The 25,849-nt window shown below is 39.9% G+C and overlaps 1 protein-coding gene across 4 annotated transcripts in view; it reads right to left on the reverse strand.

The window, feature by feature from the left end:
- Positions 1-188: 188 nt before the first annotated feature.
- MTOR (mechanistic target of rapamycin kinase) overlaps positions 189-25,849 on the reverse strand; it is a 67,975-nt gene continuing 42,314 nt past the window's right edge. For 3 of the 4 annotated variants that reach the window (XM_086764276.1, XM_086764274.1, XM_086764275.1), the window contains 28 exons: positions 25,749-25,849; positions 24,788-24,903; positions 23,349-23,426; positions 22,851-22,958; positions 20,734-20,859; positions 19,945-20,076; positions 16,327-16,442; positions 14,907-15,024; positions 13,926-14,132; positions 13,198-13,298; positions 12,783-12,879; positions 12,032-12,130; positions 11,335-11,457; positions 10,529-10,711; positions 9,731-9,865; positions 9,287-9,461; positions 8,918-9,053; positions 8,125-8,272; positions 7,292-7,414; positions 6,742-6,824; positions 5,316-5,388; positions 4,721-4,795; positions 4,130-4,265; positions 3,663-3,728; positions 2,848-2,928; positions 2,490-2,570; positions 1,716-1,821; positions 189-1,167 (listed from right to left, as the gene is read on the reverse strand). In XM_086764276.1, the coding sequence (XP_086620402.1) occupies positions 1,152-1,167; positions 1,716-1,821; positions 2,490-2,570; positions 2,848-2,928; positions 3,663-3,728; positions 4,130-4,265; positions 4,721-4,795; positions 5,316-5,388; positions 6,742-6,824; positions 7,292-7,414; positions 8,125-8,272; positions 8,918-9,053; positions 9,287-9,461; positions 9,731-9,865; positions 10,529-10,711; positions 11,335-11,457; positions 12,032-12,130; positions 12,783-12,879; positions 13,198-13,298; positions 13,926-14,132; positions 14,907-15,024; positions 16,327-16,442; positions 19,945-20,076; positions 20,734-20,859; positions 22,851-22,958; positions 23,349-23,426; positions 24,788-24,903; positions 25,749-25,849 (3,139 nt within the window). In that variant the 3' untranslated portion in view covers positions 189-1,151. Of the gene's footprint in view, positions 1,168-1,715; positions 1,822-2,489; positions 2,571-2,847; positions 2,929-3,662; positions 3,729-4,129; positions 4,266-4,720; positions 4,796-5,315; positions 5,389-6,741; positions 6,825-7,291; positions 7,415-8,096; positions 8,273-8,917; positions 9,054-9,286; positions 9,462-9,730; positions 9,866-10,528; positions 10,712-11,334; positions 11,458-12,031; positions 12,131-12,782; positions 12,880-13,197; positions 13,299-13,925; positions 14,133-14,906; positions 15,025-16,326; positions 16,443-19,944; positions 20,077-20,733; positions 20,860-22,850; positions 22,959-23,348; positions 23,427-24,787; positions 24,904-25,748 lie in introns of those variants that run through there. The other variant, XR_015260791.1, reaches the window with a different exon arrangement.

Raw genomic sequence — 25,849 nt, forward strand, 5'->3', positions numbered from 1 at the left:
CCACTTGAACTGATGCAGAAAAGGATAAGTCAAACCCATGGCAACAGGAAAACTCAAGAAAAACCCCAAAAAAACAAACAAAAAAACCAACAAAAAAACCTAACCAACAACAAAAAAAACCCACAACCAAACTTCATCTGCTTCCCTATCTCGTCCTTAGTACTTGGGAACAAGCAAGACAATCAAAATTTTTACATTTTGGTGTAATTTATTGGCACAAAAATATTCAAATACAACATGGCATCTAAACATGGCTATTCTGTTGTATTTTGTGCATTGTTTTTAATATGTTTAATTCATAAATCATTACTTTATCTTCACGCTCGTGTTTAATAACCATTATTTTCTGTTTCAAGTTATGACCAGTTCTCCCCACGTCTGCCTCCTATGCCAAGTACTACCTGTCCCTAGCTATTTCTCAACACTGCTTTTTAATCCAGAAGCTCCCGAGCGGTATTTCATTTGTACCCTGCATCCAGTTTGCCACCGATCGATCCGCATAGAGGCACCTCACTTCGCTCAGCTCAAGGTCTCCAATTCTTGGGTCCGCTCTGATATCCTGAGCTAGTCTGCACACGACTCCTGCACTAGTGTAATAAGCGGATATACAGTTTCCAATTTGGGGGCAAGAATTGAATTTGAAAACAAGGTAACAAGATGAAACAATGGTAAAATTCAGCTTCTTTCTCTTTCCAGTTATCCAGCTCACCTCCAAACCTAAGTGAAGCCTCCTGCACAAGTGCATTGAGCTCACTGCAGCCACACCAACAAGACTGACCAGGGCAATAATTCATCTGCAAATGACTTAGTTACATTGCAAAGTAAGTCAAAACCCGTATATAGTTATTTTCAATGGATCACCAGTTCCCCAAAGACCAAGTGGAACCATAGACATCTGTGGTACAATCAGTCTTCACTGTCCTGGAAACTCAAATCAAGTGTTGCGTTTCAGACAGCTTGTGTTTTTCCAACAGCAGCTATACATTGGCTTAAACCAACTTTTAATATACAATAACTCTTTTCATTTACATTGCAAAATATTTCACAAAGGCTGTATTTCAGTCCAACGTTCAGTTTGTGTTTGTAGAAGAGCAAGTTTGGAGTGCAAAAGCCTCCAGAATAAAAGGCTGTGGATGCTTTGGAATCTTCTGTTACCAGAAAGGACACCTAAAGAAAACAAAGATACTGTAGTAATGCTGACTTGCATACAGTTTCACAAAGGCAACACTGAGAAGGACTGAGGTTCCATACTAACTAGGCACCATTTTAGTACAGGAAAAGGTGACAGGTGTTCCTTATGCTTCTTTCCAGCTAATGTTTAAAAATGCTAGAGAGATCTATTTCCTTAAGCACAGTCCAAAGTCAGCTAACTCTCAAAATGACAGTAAATAGTCTTTGTTTACTTTAGAACAAGTAGTTCTTTGTTGTAACTGAAATCAACTCTGTGACCACCACTTGCTGGATTTCAAACACTTAAAATGTTCAGGCTGATTGTGGTTTACATGTTCTAAAATCCCTGCCACTACTCACAACAACTTTCTTACAGAGGACTGTCTATGGATCTGTCATAGGCTACCAAAATTTACCAGAGCAGATGCAACACGTAGTAAGGCTTCTACATATAACTAACTACATGAGTGACATTTTCCTTAGTTGTTCTCTGCTCAGATTATTCAGAGAAGAATTTTGCAAGGGTAACTGAATGACAAACTCACCATCCAATGTAGCACTGGCACAGATTCTCATGAGAAGTCGCTTGCTTAATGAGCAATTCTACTTGTGTGGGTACATCAAGAGTTTCATCATGAGAGAAGTCTCGACCTTTGAAATTAAAGGATAAGAAAACCCCATAAATGCAAGTCACAAATCATATAACGTAAATTCCTTCCAGGTGGCAAGTTAAGGACTGAAAGGTCTTTTAACTACCCTTCTCTTGCAGTACATAAAATGCAAAATTTTCCAAACATGGAGAACCTCTAAAGGCATACAGAGCACAGAACTCTGTTTTACCTATTATTATGGTTTCTTCCTTCTATCTTCCCCAAATAATGGGTAAAAACCCATACCCTCCAACAACAGGTAACTTTCCAGTAAGCTGGAATCCTGGTTCTAATCCCTTCAAGGACATTATTTGGCAGGTGGGGGTGGTAGTTTCTTATAAACTTTAAGAGAATAAAGTTTTGCAAATAAGTGCTGCGAACTATAAAGCCAAGACAGCACAAATTCAGCTTCCAGTAATAAGCTAAGACATGCAAAATATGAAGTGTGTTTCATTACAAACACCTCTGTACTTTTAAAATCAGGCTCATTTGTATCTAAATGCAGGCACCAGTATTTAGGTGTTAGACAAAAACAGGAAAATGGCCTCATCCACTTAATCAGAAAGTGTTAAATTCAAGGATTAACACAAAATACAAACACTAGAAGTAGTGCTGATCCATCTCATCAGATTTTCTGTTTGTCTTATATAAACATAAAAACGTGCTTACCAGTGAGCTTATCTCGAACCCTGTTGATGATTTGAATTGCCTTCTTATTTAGAGCTTCTGGCTTCACTAGACCATCTCCTACTAGAAGACAGAAATAGGAAAGAGAATTAGGACTTCACTTGAACAATGAAAACATTTGTACTGCTGTTACATCTGCCCTTCCCAAATACCACAAATACCATCTGGAGAGCAAACAAACCCAGATACCAGTACATTTTCTGTCACCTTCTTTTTGGAGTTGAGAACACAGTTAATTATATTCCTCATTTATGCTGACCCAACGTTATCTGAATCACGATGAAATTTTCTAATTTAAGAACGATTTCTGCATCAGTATAGAAACAGCAATGAAACTTACTGAAGGAATGGATGGATTCAGGCACCGTGGTCCCAGTTTTCTTGTGGGCTGTCTCACCCAATTCCACACTGTCCAACATTTCTATTGAAAAAAAAGATGAAAACATAAAAGCATAAATGTGAAGCTGAAAAGCAGATAATATATTCTTCTGGAAACATTAACAAAAATGTTAATTAGTTCATTTGAAAAGCATATTTGCCTGTGACCAAGTGCACCACAAATCTCTGACTAATGGAAGCATATCAAAAGAGCAAACATTATTTTTCCCCCCACTTAGATACTAAAAGGCTTGATCCAACTTATAGGAACATTTTTTGTATAAAAGTGTAATTGAAAGGCATTTTGAAGTGATGTACAACTAATCTGAAACTACAATCAAATTCTGGAGTCCCCATTCTGCAGTCCAACAGCAAACAACTGCCAAGATTCAATGCAAAGCTCTCCACAGCAGATGTCTGCTTGCCGGGTTATGCACACTAATATTTGGTAGCTAACTAAATAACTATCACATATCAATTATACGGTGGATTCCATCAGTTCATATGTGCTCCAGAAGGGTGTTAATATAACTGTAAAGGAGCATCTGCTTTTTGAGCCAAAGTACTGAACTCACCACTTCCAGTCCTAAAGCAAATTATAATAAGCTCCATATCTGTCTACTTTTGAGAAGAGGACTGAAAATATTTACATAGTCTTGTGCACTGCTAAAAAAAAAAAAAAAAAAAAAACCACCAAAAAAGCCAAATCAAAAAAAAAAAAAAACCAAACCTGCTCTGGAGGCTCAGACCTCAGACATACATATTTTTTCTACTCACCTACTGACTGACTAGCTGAGTAGGAGTCTGTTCTTGTTCGAGAGCGCTTATTACCCTTGGTATTTGCTGCAAGAAAATAAGGAGTTGAAAAGTATGAATGGGAGTTTGTGTTTCATAGCACATTTGTTCACAAACAATTCATATTTCACTGCCTCTCTCTTTCTCCAAGTTTTAAGTCACCTGAAAATAGCTTTCAATCTGCTGATGACAACTAATGCAAAAACAAGCCAAACAATTTGGCTTGCAGCTTAGTTTGGGGTCTGTGTTTAAGGGCAAAAGGGTTTTAACCACTGTGGTGATTTCACATTACAATCTCTAAAACTATCTGTGCACAGAAATAGCCCTTGCAAACCAACAATTTCATCAGAATGTCTTCAAACAGGCATTGGATTTCAGGATTCTGGATTTCTTATGTTAAATGAGACTGATTATTCCCTTGCTGTCACTGTTGTATCAGAATCACTTACTGTCCATCAGCCGCCAGTTCAATAACGGATCATACACAAAGGCTTCAAGCACAGCCATGACGCTGTCCTTATGTTCACGCAGGACTTCCATCACCGTGTGACAGGTGATTCTGTAATTGCCATCAAGGCCTGTCACCTTCAGAAGAGAAAGAAGTGAATCAACCATGCTGCTTCATCCACTATGCAACTCCAACCCTAACACACGGCTTGTGCTTTGACTGGAATTCACTTCCACTACGTTTTGTTCATTAAGAAAACAAGATAGATGGTCATTAAAAACTAAGAAGCTCCCTTCTGCCATTAAGAAGATCTTTGGAAAGTACCATGACATTGGCTGTGTCTGGTTGATGCAAACAGCTATTTGAAGCAAGGAAACTAAGAAAGGCCTAAAAAATCGGAGGAATTTCAGGGTTTTTTTTGCATCAGTGAAAAAGTTTCTTTCCACTGTAACGTCTTGTAAAGATCACAGGAGATATTTTAACTTACAGGAGAGGAGAGGTTTAGTCTCAACAGAAAATACAGCAAAAACTGATAAGTTGGTGCCATTTTCCTTGGGAGCAATCCCCTTAATATTAAAGGGGGAATGCTTACCTCCATAGCATTTGTCAGCATCCTTGTTAGCCTAAATGGAATCTTCTCAGGGAACTTTTCTCTTGTCATTGCAACCTGAACACACGATGATAGAGAATTAGGAAATTAACAGCTAATTTATTATTTATTTGTTAATAAACATTGGAGGTTTTTTTTGCTACAACCTTGGAGGTTGTATTCCAAATAGGAAATGAAGTCCCAGCTTTATGTTCCTTAGTTTCCACAAATTTTTGTGAGAAGCTAAATAATTAACTTGTTAACACAGGGAAAACTTAAATGTGTGCCCTGTTGCTAGCATCAAGTAACACAGACTGCCTATCAGCAGCTTAAATTGCTCCAGGAAATTCTATGGAAAAGTTTTGTTAGCACTTCTTTGCTTGTTCCAGTGGTTAGCTAATCCCCAAGACATGCCTCTGAGATAAAGTATTATTATCTTCATCTTGCTCGTAGGTCAAGTGAAGCCTAAAAGAGAGCCAAAGGGCTCACCCAGTATCACACTCTAAGGTCAGTTGGTTCTGGCTTATAGATTCATTTCTGTTCCACCAGAAAATATGAAATATTACAGAAAATTTAATATCCAAATATAAATATTTACCTCAAAACAGTCCCCAAAGTCAATATGGAGGATCTTTCCACTGAGTCTGTCTAGCATCAGATTGGAGGGATGTCTGATGAAGGAGCAGGAGAAAAAACAGTGACAGACCATTATAAAAAGCCAAAGTAAATCACAGCAGCTCCAGTCTGAAATGATATTTATCTTCATGAACAAGAACAGCCAGTGACATCTTGCTTGTCCGAGATCTTTAATCTCATGATGAAGAGAATAGCTTCCTGACAGTGCATCTATCACACTATTTTTGTAATTACCTCTCAGGAGTTAGAGATCTTCTCACCTTGGAAGATAAACAACCTCTTGGACCAGAGCCATCAGTACATTTCTGGGATATGAACATTTATTTTTCAGTTCGGATAAATTCTTCTACTTGTTTTATGCTTTATCATTTTTTCAGTACCGAAAAAAGTAATGAATTATGCTACAGGTGAAGTAATGCAAATTGGATTACCACAAGAAGCGAAGAGAATCAGTCCAGACTAGGAAAGCCACAATGCTGCTACTCATGCTGACTTGTTTCTATTTTAAGTCAATTTTCAAAGGTTCCTAATTTCATTATAAGGACCTTAAATTTCAGGAATAAAAGCTTTTGTTACGAAAACATTTGAAGTTTCAGCTATTTTTGCATTACAGACCCTAAATCTAAAATATATTGTCTTCAAAAGCGTAATGCCCCCTTCTGACAGTAAGCCATATACTACATCAAACGTGTTCATTTTGTCTTTTTTTTTTCCATTAGTTGTCCAATCCATTTGCATTGTACATACTTCCCTCCAGAACATCTGCATTGCAGATCAGAAAAAGCACCCCATTAAGTAACATTTACACCAACATTAACTTTTATTTGCTTAAATCTATGGGGAGTATTTATGGGGACTTCATGCATCTCTGACAACTGCTGTGAGCATATGTAGCACTAGAGATTCCTGCTGCACAGAATAAATATCCACCAGGCAAAAAAGTATGCAAAATAAGTAGTGTTACTGAACCCATTTGGAGGGAGAATCAGAAGATCTCTTCCACTAAATACTTTCTGGATTTCTTTTTGCTACTTCAGGGAACAAAACCTGATGCTTGATCATGGAGCTTCTATCCTCCCCAAAAAGCTAATAGACTTCACAAAAAATTTGCCATCTCATATGCATAAAGCACACAGATTGATGTAATTCTGTGTGTACTCCTCTCAAAACGGAAGAAACTCTTATCTGTACTGAAGATACACAAATCCTTCATCTCATGCAGCGCTGAAAATAATGGGAGCACAATTAGGTCCTGAAAGATGATATCGTTACAATTCAGGAATAACCACAGTGAAAGACACTATCATAAGCACAGATCCAAGAAACAAATTGATAGGCCTACATAGTCCGTGCTTTTGTTTAAAAGAAACCTTTACAATTTCACTTACCTGTCCCCAAGGCCCAAGATGTACCCAACCATTGACATTACAGCTAGTGAACGAGTGTAGTTTGTTCTTCTGTCAAACCACACCTACAAGTGAGAGAGAAAAGATGAAAAGTCAGGCAGGCACATTGCCCGTTCCAACTTGTATTTTCATTTATACATTAACTGTTTGCATTTTGCACAAAGTGACACTGTGATACGCTCTAGGTTCAATACGCTCCATAACCTGAGGGGGGTTCAAACATCCTGTGGTCTTGAATTAGATGTCTAGTCTATTAAGAAAATATATTCTGAGGCTCCTGCTTATCTCTCCCCATGTACAATATAGGGAGCCTCAGTCTCCAGCCTTATGCTTTGGACTGCACTCTGCCACCCATTGTGATCTGAGCCTTATAAGGCCGCTGTGATGGGACGCGCTTGTGTGGATACACATTTTGCAGTGATTCATCTGGAGTTTATGATGAATAAACACCATCTCTCTCTCATTCTGCAGAGAAGGTAATGCTGCGTTACGCTGATTGCCAAACATAAGCCATTACATGTGCTGAACTCACCTCTGAGCTTGGACTTTTCAACCAGAGCAATTTGGCAAGGTCATCACCAGCTGTGTTATTGACAGCATGTTCAAATACTTCTACCTTCTGCATCAGAGTCAGGTGGTCATAATCTGGAGCCATCTACAATTGAGAAGTGACACTCAGCAACTTTAAAATCCCACCTCCAGTAATCTCTAGTTGTATTATGAGAAACACGGTAATCACAAATAATTTCAATATAAACTTGATATGAAATCATTTGTAGACTGACCAGTATGTTCCCAAACACAGGGAGATGACTACCCAACAGTGAGGAAGTCATCTTAAATGGGATAGCAAATGCTTTACCATCCACAAAGCAGTCCATAGCCATATTTAATTAAAATACTGTGAAGGTAAACATGTTTCAAAAAACATTATCCAAATAAGATATCTGGGTTGGCACACGCTTTCCTTTTTGGCAGGCAATTCCAACTTCTCTAGTAATGTTCAGTTTCTCCAGCCTAATTGTGGCCCCGATGCTTGGACACAATGTTTGTAAATGCCAACAGCATGGCACCTTGCACAAGGCATATCATAGTCACGCAAAATTCCAAACACATTTTAGTCACCAGATGGTAACAACTTGTGGTTGCTGCTAAAACAGGAAAGGAGAAACAAACAAACATATGGCCAATTTTACCTCTTGGCAGCATTTCACAATGTTCATCTGATATTTTTGCATTTATTACTGGTACCAATAACAATCAGAAAACAGGCAAAGGAAGAACAAGCTCCGCACCGTTATTCTTCATTAAGACACTGGAGTCCTAAAAGAATGTACCAAAAACTCTGCCAGCATGGGCCTTTACCCTCAGCATGATGCGATGTTCAATGTTGAGCAGGATCTTTTTCTTCTCTCTGTAGTCTCGGATGAGTGCGTGCAGTGTGTCACAGTGGGGGACCCAACCAATCAAGCCTGAATTCGTAGACAGTGGAATAACTGCATATCTCTGGATGCTACAGGAAAAAATATGTGTATGTTGTGAATTTGAGATGCTTAAAACAACTACTACTAAATCTGATTCCGATTCAAATTGTCTCTTCAGTAGTTGCTCTGCTTTTCCTCTTTTCAAAGATCTGATACATCCAATTGGATAGATTGCTGCCAGGTAATCTACAGACTTTCTCAAAGCTTATGTGCTTTCAGAAGGTACATGTTATGTCACCCACAATGATCTATTATTTGCACCTGACATTTGATATGTTCATGCTTGAAAGACACTGCACACAATAGCAGTAAGTGACTATTCACCAAGCTATTTAGTGACTACAATAAAAAATTCCTTGACAAAACCCCCTCTTTTCAGGTTGCTCAGGCAATGCTTAAGCTATCTTGAAGTAGTGGTTGCCTCAAAGACAATAACTATTTACAAGATGAGACTTCAATTACATAAAACAAACAATCCCCTCAGGATACCTTTCCTCCAAGTTTGAATTCTATGATTCTCTCTCTCCTTTTTTTTTTTTTTTAAATTAACTTAGTTCCAAGATTCGCCATTTCCTCACAAACCAGCTGGTTGTGCCAAGAATTACTTGGATACTGCAGCTACACAGGGTGTCACTTCTGCATATGCGCATTCTGTGATTATCCACAGCACATACCTGAGATTTTTACGAAGAGAAGTTGGATCATTTGCTAGCAGGGTGTTGACCAACCCAAAAAGCTGCATCACTCTTTCATCTTGGCGAAGGTCTTCATGACCTTTCAGAAGGAACACAAACTCATGCCCATTGCTTCCTGCAAAAGAATTAACACATGAAAGTTTATTCTTGCTGAACAAATACACAAGAGCACATATACGTGCATACAAGAACTGGAAAGCGTGGCAGTCAGACTGACCAGACTACTAAGAAATACCTCACTTGAAAGGAAATGTTGGAGAGGTTTTACCTGGTAAATATGCAGTTTGACCTAAAAACCAACAAGTGTTTAAATACTACAACAGCTAAATGAAAATTGCACTCTCTTACCCATTAATGTTAACTTCCTGGGCCGCTGCTTGGAGGTGATGACCTGCAGTGAGGGTGCAATGGACTGAATGCGGATGATGGGCTGGTTGGGATCGTACGTTCCTGGCACTGCCAATTCCAGGTCCCGGCACATTAAGAGTTTTGGTGACACGTACTGTAGTTCCAGAGAAGTGAGCTACCAAAACCAAAAGAAATATAACCCCTTAGCATTTCAGTTAAATCTCACTGAAACATCTGAAGAGTTTGTATTGTCAAAGGACCTAGAACAGTTCAGTCAGTTGTCAATACTTCAGATGCTTGGAGGAAGTGCTGCACAAGCAGCAAATCATATGCAGGTATTTCCAGAATATTGAATTTGAACGTTTTGAATAATCAGAAAACATGAAACAAAGATTGACAGATTGCACTGTAAGACTCACAACAGAACTATACCTCTCCCCCTACCTGAGGCAGCTGCTTTGAGATACGCCGGAACACATGGTAATAGAGATCCCAAGCCTGAGTTAGGTCTTTGACATTTCCCGATTTCATGTATTTCCTGCACCATTCCTGAGCTTCCATTAGATCTCTGCCGTAGGCCTAGGGAGGAAGTGAAAAAAAACAGAAGAAAAATGTTTCTACAGAGTATAGTGGAACAAGTGGAGACCACTTAATAGCTACAAAGAGCATGACGGTCTATTTTAAAATTGCATTACAAATACTTGACCTCATATTTTTATAGCATATTGGAATTCAAGATCCAGAAATTCCTGGATCCAAGACACACACTGAATTTACTAGATAATGTTGCTCACAAATAGACTTCACAATAGGAGGGAATAGAATTAACAGAATCACCTTTCATAGTTGGCTCACAAGCTCAAATTAATTCCTTTTGCTGGCTTGAGAGAGGTCATGTCTACTATCTGTGCTAGTGGTTACCGTGAAGCAAAGCAGACTGGAGTCAGAAGAATTAACTGCAGAGCAGCTGCATGTTTTCCAGACCCTATCAGACACTTAGCCAATACAAGACTCGGGGGCAAACTCTACTACCATGGCACCTATAGTACTGTAGTCACCAAAAATGATACAGATCTGAAGATAAATGTCAATAATTAAGTCTGCAACTAACATAATGAGTCCCAACAGATTTACTCCTTGTGTTAGATCGCAAAGGTCCCTGTAACACATGTGGGGCAGCTGGCTGTCCTGCCTGTTTTTCAGGGGGTGCAGAAGGTTATGGTCTTGGCCGTTCGCCGATACCTGATTGAAGGATGTCTCTTTCAAAGTCTGAGGCCCACGCTCCATCATTGCATGAAGTGGCTCCAGCACTTCAAACATTCCCTTCACATTCCTTTCTCCGAAGTATAGACGAGATGCTTCTTCCAACCCCTCATGCCACATCTCATGCCACAGGATGGCTACACGGATTAGCTCTTCACTCACCTGTTTCAGGACAGGAAAAAAGATTAAATGCCTGAAGGAAAATGTTATGACTATATACTGATTTACAAATGCAAAACTACTTTCTACTCTAACAATTATGAAATATTTGCTGCTGGCAGCTAGAGGGAGCCACAAGAACTCCCACAATTCTGTCACACTTTTTTCTGCAAGAAGCTGATCAGGCTTTTCTCATCTTATTTGTTGCCTTTGAAATTTTTAATATATTTGTGTAGCTTGGCCTGAAAGCATTATTTTTCATTTATTCATAAAAAAATCTTTAGCAAATGAATTAAATTACACTTTCCACACTATGATCACTAATTTTTGTTTCCACTTTTCATTAAGCAAAAATATATCTTTATGGAACAGTGATTCTTCATTTATTTCTTCTCTAAATTTATTCATAAGGAGACACAAGAACTCAGTGTTTGAATGTTACTGTCCTCTTTAAATTAAAGCATTCTCTTGAAATTATACTGATCCTGTAACTTCTTCCAAATGCAAAAAACCCAAATGAATTGTAGTTGAACAAAATCAACAATGAAGAGTCATTTTGTGTTACTATACCTGTGGTACATCTATTCCTGAAACACAACGTGCTTTATGGTACAGCAAGTACTCACCATCATTGCCTGCTGCACCAGAGTGTTACTGTGCTCACACATGTTTTTCAAGATCTTATTTGCAGCGTTGTGGCGAGCAGTGGTTGTAGATTTAGAGGCCACAGTCAAAGGATAGATCAAAGCCTGCAAGGGACATAAACCAATAATATTTTAGAAGCACACAGAAGAGCTACATAAATTGAAAGAGTAGCAAAGCATTAATAAAGAGGGCTTAGGGCTAGACAAGAGAAAGCAAGCTTGCTTCTGGAAAGAGGTCATAGGAATTTGCTATTCAGTCTTCCAAACTGAAGAGCGTGTTAAGACTTTAATTCACTGAGTAGCAGAACGACTTTGAGACCTTGTTTCAAAATGAAAAATAACAAATATGTTTTTAGCATTTTCCATGCTGTAGGAAGAAATTCAGATAGAATGCCTGTGAGGTAGCCTCTTAGTAGTCACTTATTGAGATTTAAGAAGGTGATTTGCACTACCCAGTATTCTGTTAGACAGAGAGAACTTCCCTTGCTGCATGGCCCATCCACCTCTTCTTTCCATTTTTATGTGAACAGCGCTGAGGTGAAAGCAGCAGCAGAAATAGTCCCCATCCTCCCTACCATCACTTCCCATGACTTCCAGCACAGGAAGGTGAAATGGAGCACAGGAAATGCCTTAAATGGCTATCAGTCTGTGGAAATTTCTCCTTTAAGCCAAAGTTTACCTGAGGATGGTACCGTCCAATATCTGTGAGGAGCTGATGAATGAGACGTCCTACTAATGGTCGAGGGGTGTCAATTCTTGCAATGAGCTGAGGGATAACCTAGCAGTAAGGATAAAAATAAACATCCCTGTCATCTCTTGTGTTCAGTTCACAAGCTGTTCTGCCCTCTGCTGGAGACCTCAGGGTCTCTGTCTCTAAAGGAGACAAAAGACCCACCACTCATTTTTGAGATGGTCAGAGGATAACACAAAGTTCCAAACAGTGTCAGAAATGCAGAACAGCTCAGTGAGATCACAAGTGCTCTGTGCAAAACTGTTACAAGATCCTCTTATGGAAAAAGTAAGATGTGTCGAAGTGTAATGCTCAAATAATAAATACAGTCTTTTTTTATTCTTTTATAAGCCATTCCACAAAGCAACCCTGAAATGGACTGACTGAATTACATCAGAGCAGCACCAGTGGTGTTTTATACTTGATCACCACTGAATGCATGTCATCTCCAATTTTTAGATTTTCATTTTTTTCTCATTCATATGCACTAATCTGCATAAAAATACAGAAGTGCATACAATATTTTTTGTTATATCTCTGTTCAAAGTGCTTGTTAAACCAGTTACAAATTGTACTGCACACTACTCTCAGCACTCACCTACACAGGATTGTTTAGCAAAGAACCATCACGGATATCATGTAACAAATCCCCAAGCTCTCCCCAGAACTGAAATTTGTCTCAGCTCTTTGTGTTCCTCACCTGCAGCCAAGTGTCTATTTGGATTGCCTTGACTCCTTCTACCAAAGCCTCATTCACATCAGGCCAGTGACCATAGTCAAACCACAGAGTAAGGACTCTTAAAAAGAGAAATACATTCATTAGGAATGAAACAAACAAACAACAAAAAAAACCCCCAAAAAACTAAAAAAAAAAAATCAACAACAAAAAAAAACCCCATTCCAGTCAAACACCTTTAGACACATTTCAAGTGACTCTTCTTCCCAGAAGCCAAAGAAAGCAGGATAAGGGCTAATCCATGTACAGTACACTAACTTGGACTGAAGCATTCACTTAGTTTAACCATAACAAAAGCCAACAGAAATGGGTTCTACCTAATCTTAAACCATGTGCCCTTACCAGCTGCATTTCATTTACTATGTGCTTTATTACGTACCTTAGAGTGTCTTGTAGGTTGTTTCCTCGAGACAGAGATATGGATCGGAAGAAACCCTGGACAGCAGGGACTGTGTACATCAAGAGGGTCTTGGACAAATCCTTTTGGAATGAAAATTACTGCATTAGTTCTACATAAGCACATCAGTCTGCATGAATCTTAAACTCAGCAACGGGAAAGAGGAAGAAATACGTGGCAACATGGACCTAATCTATATTATAGTTGACTTCTGCTCATACACCTCACAGGACACATTGCTCCTGGAGTTTATATTTTGCTTGACTACACATAGGTCTTTCAGCCTGGCAGAGAACATACTGTAAAGTGTTTTTATACTTCAGTTTGCTTGCAAAACTATGGACAGCAAAGCAGCCTAAAAACTACAACCCTACTATAATGGGTAAGTAATAGAGATTCCTCACAGTCTTTCATGAAGGGCTCAAGCAGCAAAACTTGCTCATGCACATTGTATCACCTATGACAGCCATCCATGCCTTCGCTTTAGTTCACAGCTAGCCTACCATAATTTGCATTTAGTCCTGTTCCCTGGAGAGCGAGTTAACCTGAACTTCCTCACTTTTACTTGTGAGCATGTATATATATACATATACACACACAGACAGCTTCCACAAGCCAGGTATGCACAGTAGCTTGTTCTCCACCGTAACATCTTCCTGTGTCTAAGCAATAAGCACCAATCTCTCAACATAAACAGGGAAGAAGGGTACCTCAGTGACTTTTTTCTGCACTGGAGATGGGATGGGACTGTTCTCTGTGCTCTCTGCATCACTCTCACTATTGCTGCCCTCGGTGTTAGCACTGGTGATGCTAGCTCCACTGGCATGACGTAGTTTCTTCTTCTCATCTCTGGCCTGGTTTTGATGTTTGTAGTGAAGCACGGCTTCAAAATTCATCACTGCCCAGGCATGCCAGGCCTGCCAACAAGAGAGAACAAAAGTCAGAAGGAAGAGGAATACTTTCTGCAACCTGTACTTTCTCATTGTCAGTGATAATAATCCAACCTTTCTGAGTCTGTGGACAACAGCAGTAAGCAATACCCTGCAGACAACACAATACTTTGCTTTCTCTAATCGCTTGTAGTTTTAACTGTCTTATTACCTTAAACAACATCATGGTGAGCTCTTGGCCAGGAGCTCCCTGTTGGATATTAAGGTAAAGGAGCTCTGTGGCAAAAATTAAATCACATTCCATTCACATACATCTTAATTTTTCAAAGCTTAAAATGAAGATTTATATGTTAGGAGTAGGGGAGGTGTAATGAGAAGAAATACAGGGGATGGGTGCCCCAGAGAATATCTGGCACCAAATATTAATTGAAATTTCACAACTCTGAAATCAAAGGCTCTTTGGAGAACTAGCAACAAGGCTACTTTCCTAGTTCACGCATACTGAGTGAGAACAAGTTACATTTTTTCCATTTAGATTATCCTTTCTCCTTCACTGTTAACTGACAGGAGAGAAAATCCAAAAAGCAAGAACAGAAACTGAATTGTGGACTAGTATTACCAGCCAGATAAAATTCTAAACAAGAATCTCGTGGTTGCTTTGGGTGGCTTTCTCTGGCTTTTTTTTTTAATCCTACACACAGTAACAAAGCAGACAGTTATAGGAGATCTTCCTGTAGTACGGGATGTGATCAAATTTACTGATCTCTCTGCAATGGTGCCTGGAAGCTTTTCCTTACTGACCTTGTACCAGTTGCGATCATGCTCTGTTGCCGCACTGTAGTACTGCAAGACTTTGGGGATGGTGCTCTCATTGATGCCTTGCAGGTTCAGCTGCCACTCACCCAGTTTCAGGAAACACCTGGTTAAGCAAAGGGATTATTGACTCAGAACCTAGAATGAAAATGAAGCCAGCTGGATTAAGAAGCAGACTTCTTATCTGAAGTCTGAAAGACATTTCATGTGGTAAATTCACTCAGTAAGCCTGTTCTGTAGATTGGGAGTGTATGTGTTAACTTACACAGCAAGGTTCAAAACACCAACATCCTGCTTATAAGTGTGGAACTAACTAGTTAATGGTTTAGTTTTTATGGGGAACTGTGAGGGTCAAACTTTGTTCCTCATTCATATCAGTTATAAAATAAACATACGAAGTAGCTAACAGTAGCATCAAAAGACTTCATCGGTACTGATAAAATGCACACAGCATATCTGCTGGCTAGCTATACTCAGCAGCACACAAACTAACCAGCCTTCTGAAGAGAACACTGTGACAGACAAACTGTGGAAGCCAGAACCCCATTAAGTCATCCCCTCCCAGAGGAAAGGAAAAACAAATTTTTACTGCAGCAGGGTGGGGCTGTGAAGGTTTGTGCAAAGCTTAATACTTTGCTCCCTCAGCAGGCTGTAAATACCACAGTTACGCAGCTGGCCTTTCTATATTTTGAATTTTCCAGAAAGCACTGTTCAAGCACTGTGCACAACTCATTACTAATTTATCTTCCATGGCAGTCACTCTTAAAAAAATTACCAAAAAACCAACGATGGTGTTATCAAGTTCCCATCCTCACAAAGGCAAATTAAGTGCATGCCTCTCTAAAAAAAAAGCAAACCTTCAATAGTAAGCACTATGCAATTTCCTCTTTAAAATGCAAACAACAGATCTAACACCTCCAGATCCAAGAGGAAAATGGAGATTATAAGATGTGTTTTTAATGCAACCAAGTTTTCAGAGACCACCACATGCTGGGCACCTATTACCCAACGAAGTGCTGTTGTATTAAGGGCACAGGCTGCCAAGCACAGATGTGCCAGGCACGCAGGAAGTGTTTCTTTCCTACTGACCGGATCTCCGGAATACCAAAAAAATAGGCATGCTGAGAGCTCTGCCTTCTGCCAGTGAGCTGGAAAAACAGAACCAACTGCCAGCGACAAATACAAGCTTGTTTACGCTGATATGTCACAATAACATTTACTGAAAATTATATGATAGATAAGAATGTAATACCAAACGGGTTTCTACCAGCTAAATGAGAAATCCCCTGCTCCTTTTAATTAAATATGGGCTTTGTCTGAAGGGTGTCATCTGCATGGACCCTGCAACCTCAAGATGGACATCAGTTTGACTATACAGCTAAAGGGTGTCCAAGGACCAGGTGCTGACCGTGCCATGAGCTTGTGGAGTTCCTGCTTGTGCTGCTGGTCCTCAGTTGCAATAGCATGCTGTGCCTGCTGCTGCATTGTCTGCACGAAGTGCTGCATGTGCTGGAACGCGTCAATCTGTAATTGAATGATGGTTGCAGTAAGGACCACAGGGGTGAAATGCAACTTCACAACAGAGCAAGACAATGTGGAAATAAATTTTCCGTGAAAGCAAAAAAACAGAGTTTTGTTTTCTTTCAAAGCTTTTTAGCCATTTTCATCCCTCTAAAATCAGTTTATACTCTACATACGTAGCACCAAATAAATGAAGAGGTTAGAGATTCTTGATGTTTCAGAAATCTGACCACTGAATTGCTACACCGAGGAACAAATAACTGCATCCTTCTGATGCTAGGCATGCCTTCACGTCATACATACAGTCAAAAGCATTGACTGACTATAACATAAGCTAATATTGTGCTCTGATGTGCAAGAACTCAACTCTGGCAAAGCGACAAGGTCACCTGTACAAGAAGAAAACTTCAGCAGCAGAGACTGTCCTGTTAGTGCTCATGCTGAGGGAGATTCCAGTAATGTCAGAGAGATGTCTCATTTGCAATCGAGCATGCACATCGAAGACAAACTAGCAATTCCAACACTCAAGCAAATGGTCATAGCTTACAAACTGTATCTGACCAGGTCACTACTGTAACAGATAGGATTAGAAATTCAGAGAAGGCTGTCTATAATATACTATGGCCTGAGGAAAAAAAAAAAAAAAAATTGAGAAAATAATGCCTGAAGGAAAACTTGTAGCTTCCTGATCTTCCCTCCTAACCCCTCAGCTTTGGCTAGGCTCACAGTACACACCATGGGACATAAACTTTGTGTTATTTCAACAAATTAAAATCTAGATTTCTCCTAAGGTTGTTTAAGAAGTACAAATGTACATTGCCCCTTTGCCAGCAGATTACATAAGGCAGTAGTGCTAAAGCAATTTGCACTACCAAGTTTTGAGGGAAGAGTCTTTTTGAAGTTCCTTGGAAAAAAATTACAGGTTAAGAGAACCCAAAATTAAAGATTTAAGAAAAAAAAAGTATGCACGCTTCACTGGAAACAATTAGAGAAAAGTTCTTGCAATGTGCAAGGTCATTTCAGGTCAGAAACTGCAGAATATGCTATTAGAAGTCCAACTTACTTCTATTCCATCTAAGGATTGAGCTACTTTACAGTGAGATAAGAATCACCTGAGCTGAAATGCCCCATCTATCCCGTTCAAATGTTAGCATGCACAAGTCAATTGTCAGGAAAAAAAAGAATATTAGCCCAGGATAAAATAAAAGAAAGTATCACACTATTAGCGTTAACGGAGGGCATTCCACAACTTGTAACCAAAATTCTTGGTTAGAAAGGGGTGGGGGGAAATAACAGACTTTTAAGTAGTTATCCTGTTATGCCGTTATGCCACACATTTGCCAAAAATAGACAAAAAGATACTGGGGAACAGTTATGGTCCCCTCTCATATCTAAACACACCCAACAATCTGCTCTTCAGTTTCCATTAATTTTGAAAACTGATCACCCTAAACTGACAGGCAGAGCACTGAAGACTGAAAGCAGTGAGCTTTCTTTAACAACTGAATTCCTAAGTTTGTACGCAGCCTTGTTATGGTATACGTCTGTAGAATGTAGCTGTCGGCAAAGGTCCTTGTTAGAAGACATGCAACAGAGTTTTACTTATCCATCTTTTTTTTCCTGTTGCTTAAGAAAAGATTGCTGTGCAGCTCTGCAAGTGCTATGTGGCTGGTTCCCATCTAGATGCCAGTTTTTTCTTGCTGGATCTGGCAAGCGCCAAAATGATGGCAAGGAAAACATTTTAGGTCAACCAAGCAACCTTGAACTCCTCAGCTAGAGAAAATGGTCATTTCCTACCGTGCCAGCCTACCTCAGTATCTTATTTAGGACACCAAATCAAGTGAACATACACAGTTATATAAAACTCTGGTCTACGTACATCATTAGGTCTAGCTATGTATTATTTAGTTAATGATAGTCACTCAAAAAGGATCCACCCAACCATGTCATGCTCCTGGTACCAGGAGAACTCCCTAAACACTTTCAGTGTTTGGTATAAACAAACACTTAAGTCTCACTCCAGACTGCGAGCTCCACTGTACCCTAACATAGCTGCTTCTGCCACAGAGCCGCACCTCTAACCATGAATTTCAAAGGAAGCATCTACTTTTCAAGTGCCACGGAGGACTGAATCATCGAGTCAGCCCTTCCAGCAGAAGAGTGCTCAGAAAAAGGGTTGAGACATGCACGCAGGTCTAGGATTAGTGCTGCCTTGGGTAAAGTATTTCTCCCTCAGCACTGTAAACAATACCCAGCTTTAATGTGTTAGAAAGAAGACTCTAAGCACAGAGCTTATGCACTGTATTTAAATAGGAAATCATTCAACGAGCAAGAGGAGGTGACTCTAACCACATCTGTTCTCATCTTTGCTGCTTTTCTAATTATTTTTTTTCCTGTCTTCAGGAGCTCCACATATTCTTGCATAAGTTTATTTTAGACACATTCTCTTCCCCCACCCCTTTAATCTCTGTGCCTTCTTTCATTCTGCTTTCTACAACTGCACCGGTTTCCCGCATCTTGTCTGTCTATTTCTTTACCACAGGTCAAACACAGCAGAGCCCACTTTTACTCAAAGAGGCAGGCGGAGAAGACCCATGTACTTCTTGGGTCATTTACTGACCATTACACTGTTTTACAAAGCCAATAGAACTGGGCCTCATCAGCAGCTCCTTCTGGTTTTTAAATTCAAATAAAGAATAGTTAGGTCATGGCAATGTTCCCATAGCAATGGCTCTGCTCCAGTGCTGGCAATCCCAAAGACAGGAAAAATAAAAAAGATGTGGCAGAATACGAGGATAAATGGAGGCTTTAATGTATATTAAAAAAAAAGATAAGTTATCCAGTCTGGAGCTTACTGGATCTGATTATGTAAATTCTCCCTGTGTTGCAATGTCAAAAACATTCACCCTAGGCTCTTTGGAGCTAAACTATTCCCATGACAAAACCCTATGTACTTTTCAGCTGTCTTTCAGTTAGAAATTTTCAATAATGTCCTTAATAAAAGTCAGTTCTGTTCAGCAACTAAGTACAAACTGTTCAGGATACTTTTCTAAAACTGGTAATGAAAAAACCCCTCACTTCCCTCTTTCAGCATGTAACCCTGACCATAGGTACAGTGTGAAGACCTGGCAATCAGAACAGCGGACAAAAAGTCAAGTACCAAGCCTGCATAGTAAAATCCTGGTGAGCACAGGAGAGCTACTATTGACCATTAATCTTGGATGCATCCCTTGGGTACCTGATACTGGTTTAGCAAAAAGAATCTTTCCATGTAGGAAATAAAATTAGGGCTAAGTCTTCTCTGCCACTACAGAGTTTTAAAGGAAATTTCCAAAGGCTTTTCTTCTGAACAGCAATAAGGAAAGGGATTAGTTGCTCTTTTTTAGGTAAGCAAAAATAAAACTGTCAGCTTTGACTTTATTCTGTGAGGATTATGAAGAGCTAACATGCATGGCACCACATAAAACCTGAGCAGTGAAACGCAGAGTACTGTGTTCTTTTGTACCTTACGGGCGCTCTTCCACATGTGTTTCATGTACGCGTAAGTCACCTGGGGATGTACTGTTGGTAGCGGGTGATCCAGCTGTCGAGATGGATCTACTCCCAAGAGCAGGACAAGTGTCTTATGGGCCAAAGCCTGGAGAAAGTTGCAAAGAGAAAAAGCAAGTTAAAACAAGCTCCTTCTTACCTCCATTTCATATTGACTGTAGAATTGCCCACCAGTAAAAAAACACCTTGAAGTTTCCAGCTAAAACACAAAATATCACCCTTATTACCACTCCCTGGACTCAGAAGAATGCCACATGAGAAACCACATGTCTTCATGAGGATCAGAGCATTGGAGTCTCATTTCAGAAGCACGTAGAGAGTGCGAAGTCTCTGTTTCAAGTATTTAGGGTAATAAATCTTGTGGTGAATGTTGAAATAGGATTGTAATGTTCAACAATAACAACACCACACTCTAGATTTGACAAAGAGCGCTTTAGCGGAGAGCGCTATTATTAATAATTACCAGTACTGCATAAGAACTTTCAGGTATAGCATGCAACAAAAAATTGGCTCTAGGGCTTTCAGGTATAATACTAGTCCCACAAAAATAACCCTGGCTACCAGCATGAACTCTACACCGGTTACAATTCCAGTATTTCAAAAATTTCTGACCAGTCTGCTCCTCAGAGGAAAGCCCATCCCACTTGGGGAATGAAAGTATTTGGAAACACTCAAGTTTGAAGCAGCACGACAAAGCCAATCGTTTAAAAACCTGCTGTAGAGGGCAGAGCTTGATAATGCTCACCAGTCTCCCACTCTTGCCGCACAAGCTGGCATACTTGAGCCAAGTCCTCATGTCCTCATGAGGATTCACAACAAGAGACCGGACCATCAATATTCTTTGCCAGTCTTCCACAATTCGCTGACAGCCCTGAGAGGAAAAGGAAGAGAGAACTTGTTAGCGTTTTATCTCCAATCTACTCCAGAGGGCCTTAATACAGAATCAGAAGACACTTTTCCCAAGATGGAGAGACTTCAGTACCCAGAATTCACAGCAGGCTGACACTGCAAACTAGCTGGCTATTTCTTTAACACTGCAACGTGTGAAGCAGGTTAGGTCCTTGACTCTGTTTTCTGCTACCAGTTCAGTGTTTGCAGACTAATAATATCCTCTAACGGAAAAAGGGGAAAAAGCTTCTAAAGTAGAAATGCATCCAAAAATCAGGAAAGCTCTTTGTGCAATTCTGAAACAAGTAAAGAGTTTTATAACCTTTCTCAACCTAATTTTAAAGCCTACTTTTGGTTTTAACAGTGACAAATCTCAATATGGAGACGGTACAAACCCAAATGGTTGCAAAGATATTTTTGTTATTGCCCTTTTTCTTCTCCTTGCATGTGTTGCTTTTAGAGGCTGGCATGACTGAACTGATATTCTGCCAGGAACTGCAGTTCCAACCGGTATGCTGCTTGTGCAAGCATTGTCTGGTTCTTGTCTGTCTCAACGGAGAGCAACAGCATTGCCAGTCAGAGCAGGATGAGTCTGTATCTCAAACATTCAAGGATGCTAAAGAGAAGTAGAATTATGGAAGGGACAGTAACAACCAAATACATGGTACTTGCTGTAATGGCCAAGTACTTCAGGGTAATGGTGATGCTCTGAAATTTGTATTGATCCAGAGATAACTTAGACTTAGTTTTTTAGGCAAACAAAAGAATTTCCAATGGCAGCAGGTACCTTAGCACCAAAGCATCCTTCTCTTTTTCTTTTTCCCCCAAAATCGAGGGCTGAGAAGTCAGGCAAAGTTTGTTCCCTAACACTCAAATAAACCTCATCCAATAAGCATTTTAAAATTATTAAAAAGGAGCTATAAAATGTGCAAGAACTGTATGTACTGCTTTCAGGACAATAAACAGCTGTATTCAGACATTACATTTCCCGTCACTCTCAGTTTCTCCACCCCTGTGGAATGCTCCTGAGCTTTTCCAGACAGGAATGCATATGGGAGCCTAAAAGCTTTGTCACAGTTTCCCAAACAGCTCAAAAATATGTAGCAGCAACAGCCTTTCATAAGGAGGCAGATACAGCAGTCACAGTGAAGAACTCTGTATAGGAAGAAATTCTTCCTCCAGGCAGTGTATCAAAAATTGGTATAACGAGAGCATTTTACTCTAATTACACTTTTTCCCCCCTCCTTCCTTGCAGGAATCACCTCTTTAAACACCATTCCTCTATCTACTACTTCATCTGATGATGTTCACTTTCACTGTAGGGATGCCTCTTGTAAGGAAACAATCTCAAAATATTTGGCTGATTTAAATCTTCAGAAGTGCTCTGGATTATTGCTGTTTAGAGTAAGAAAGGCACAAACTCCTCTTTAAATACAGGAAAAGGAGCATTGCTAAATATATCTTAAAAGAGGACAAGGCTAATCAATTGGAAATGGTCTTGTAAGAGGTCAAAAAGGAACACGACAATCTTTTACAGGTATGTGAATTCTCTGTCCAGTTTTCCAGCACTGTGAGAGAATTAATTTCTTCTTAAAACACAGCCAGCCAGGTAAAAAGTTCAAACTGGCCTTATCCAAACCAGTATTTCCAGGTGCGATCTAACATGGAGATAAGGAGCCTTGGAGATGTTACTAGCGTCTCCATTCTGTCCACATCTATTTCAGGGCTTAAATCATTCTACTCAGGTGTCACATCAGTAGACATTTCAGAAACATTAACCAAAAAAAAAAAAAAAAAAAAAAAAAGGACCAAACAACAAGGACAAAGGCAAAGAAGACAGAAAGCACGCAGCCATTTAAGCATATATGCTATTGGAGGAATGGAAAGATTTGCTGAGTCATCACACTGCCTCGAAAGGAAGCTGCTTATGCCAGCACGTCAGCATCTCCATCCTTGATCTTTACATAGGTGTACCTGCAGTCTTTCCCACCAGATCTGGCGGATGATCTCACGGCGTTCTGGTACAAGTTTATACTGGATAACCTCTTCCAGTTCTGACAGCATCTGGCAGGATACCATAGCCTGAAGGAAACAATCACATTCCATCCCAATCACTACAGACCAAATCTATCATTAAGGAAAAGCATTTTGGCATCAAAATCTAAAGTACACATGCTGCCCAACAGGTAAAAGACTGACTGCTATGTACTGGTATCTAGACAATCTGCTGGTTCAGACTTTATAAATGTCAATTCTTTTTTCTTTTGAGGGGAGGGGAGCTCACTTCACTGTTTAATTTGTCCCAAAGCTGCTCCTACAAAGTTATATTTCTTATCTGACAAGAGTAATTTAGTTTGTGGGCCTACACAGGTCTTACGTTCGATACAAGCACTACTCAGAAGTTTTACGCAACATCTAGAGACAGTCTGAAGCAGCAGTGAGGAGAGCGAAGGCTGAGAGTCAGACACTTACCCCATAGGCTCGACTGTAGCTCTCTCCTGCCATGGCAGTCAGTTCAGCATCTAGAAGATCTCTGGCTTTGTCAATGCACTGAAAAAGAACAAGACATTGGGGCAAAGGTGGAATGTTTTATCTAGAGTCAACTGTTGGAATGGCTATTTATCTGTTCCTTCTCATAAACAAAGATGGCACTGTTCCCACTCCCCAACAAGAACCAGGAAAGGACATTATCAACAGAAAGAATCGACAGGAAAAAAGTTTCCAGGGGCAGATACAGGGGAAGTCTAAGAGGCTTTGTTTATCACCTGCACAGTCTGAAGTTTGTCTTTCTACCAAATAAAAGTTTGTCATCTTTCTACTCCTACTGTCACTGTAGAGAACATAATTAATAACTTTTATAGAGGAAAAGAGAAGTTCACATTTTACTGCAAGAGACTGGGTTACAAAATGCCTCAAGAAACGTCTCTTGATAATAGACAATGATAGAAAATAGCTTTCACTGTTTTACATAACTCAACAGGTTTTTATGAATTTTACAGGGCAGTAAATTCCATTTCTCTTCCTGCAACTATGGCATGCTCTTCAAGCATGAAATAAATCCTGCTCTGGCTCAGTCATTATATAACCTCTCATCTATAGTTTTTCCTGTTCAAAATGTTAAAGGTTAATCACAAACTCTACCTCTTTGAATGCCTGGCTAATTTTACTGTGCACATCACCCAAAAAATCTATGTACAGGTTTTGACAGAGCAGACTGAATTACTCCTTTATCTAAGTTGGTGAGTCAGCACAGAATTCTGAGAAATGGTACTTGAGCTTCCTTGGAAAGTAAACAACATGCTTCACATCTACAGAGGGAAAAAGTCGCTCTCCAAATCTCCTCTGTGACAAACAAGCACACCAATACAGCTCTGTTTAATACACTTATTCCTTGCCGTGATTTCTCATCTCAAGCTAAGATTCAAGATTTATCACTGCTACCAGAAAAATTAGAGCAAAAGTTCTGGTACATGACATATATGAGGACTTCACTGAAAAAGGTGCAACAGACGGAAGTGTGGCGAACACTCATGAAGAATCTTATGTATGCTGTATGCCGTGGATGTCTTTTATCAAGCAGTGCCTCGTAGAACAGAACCTCTGTTGAGATAATCCCTGTGCACTGCCTGTCTAGAAAACAGACATAAAAGTAAAGAAGCCTAAGGATGCCTAAGGCGCTCTTACACATTACAGCACTGGACCACTACTATCTGTAAACGTATTCACTGCTGTGTTTCTGGAAACACAAGGTCAGCTCAGTCACCAACGTCTAATACATCAACGGAAAAAAGGTTATTGGGCAGTTTACAGGTTATAGCCAACTGCTTTAAAACAGCATGTCTCTCCACGCAGCAATATAGCCTAGTGCATCTTAAACTAGGTTTTGGGAAGCCAACAAGGAAGGTAATTACCTGCTGAGCCAGCGAGAAAAGGTCCTGATGAAGAGCCAGCACAGCCCTGTAGAAAGCGCCATCGTGGGTGTCCCTTGGGATCATGCAGGTATATTCTTCCATGCTGTCCCACTGACCTGCAGAAACACAGACATCCTCACTAATACAACAGCGCTTTCTGCAAGAAAAGAACAGAACTATGGCACAGTGCCTAGACACCAGCGACTAGCCCTGAATGCTGTGTGGTACTTCTACATGCAAATGAGCTCTCCCAGAGCTTGTCTTTGGCTGGGACAGTCTGAGTTATCAACTGTATACACAGAGTTACAGACAAGCAAAAACATAGGCATTTCTCTTCTAGGCAAATTGTTATCCTCATGGAACAGGTTCTTGCATTCCTCGTGATGAAAAAGTTGAAATGCTGACATTTCCAGAATATTTGAATGAATTTGTCTCCTACAAAGCAAAAGATGACTTCTCAGCAAAGGCTGGCAGACAGCAAGTGATTTACAAGCTTCTCCAGTAAGTATCTGGCTATCAGCATAACGGATATTTGGACCATTTATACATTTATTCCACTTAAGACTGTCGACTTAGCAGATACAACCTATCAAAATGCTCACCAGACACTTTCAGTCTGTAAATAAGAGTCTCCCACAAATCTGAGAAATTCTATTAATCTCAATTCAAGGCTGGACTATGTTCAATGTAAAACCAAGTTGCTTAACTGGTCCCTTTTACTGATTATCTGCTCACACCAATAAGGCAGTCTTCATTATTTGAAACCACACTGGGAGACCTTATGTAAATGCAGGTTTTCCAAAGGGCTTCAGTGCTGAATGACTCTTACTTCATTTCCCAATGTAAATAATTTTGTTCTTTATTTTGCTGCTTCTTATATTTTATAGTTCTGAAGTAAGTTAAAACCATCTGTGCTTCCACACTGTGGGCTGTCATACACCACCACACAAGGATACGTTACCTAGACCCCAGGCGGCAGCAGCAGCCATCCTAGCCATCTTAGCTTGAGTTTCATCATTGACCTGTGTCCATTTTTCACAGCATTGCTGGTGGAGCTGCCCC

The sequence above is a fragment of the Chlamydotis macqueenii genome, chromosome 21 (assembly GCF_036417535.1).
Source record: "Chlamydotis macqueenii isolate bChlMac1 chromosome 21, bChlMac1.mat, whole genome shotgun sequence".
Lineage (NCBI taxonomy): Eukaryota > Metazoa > Chordata > Aves > Otidiformes > Otididae > Chlamydotis > Chlamydotis macqueenii.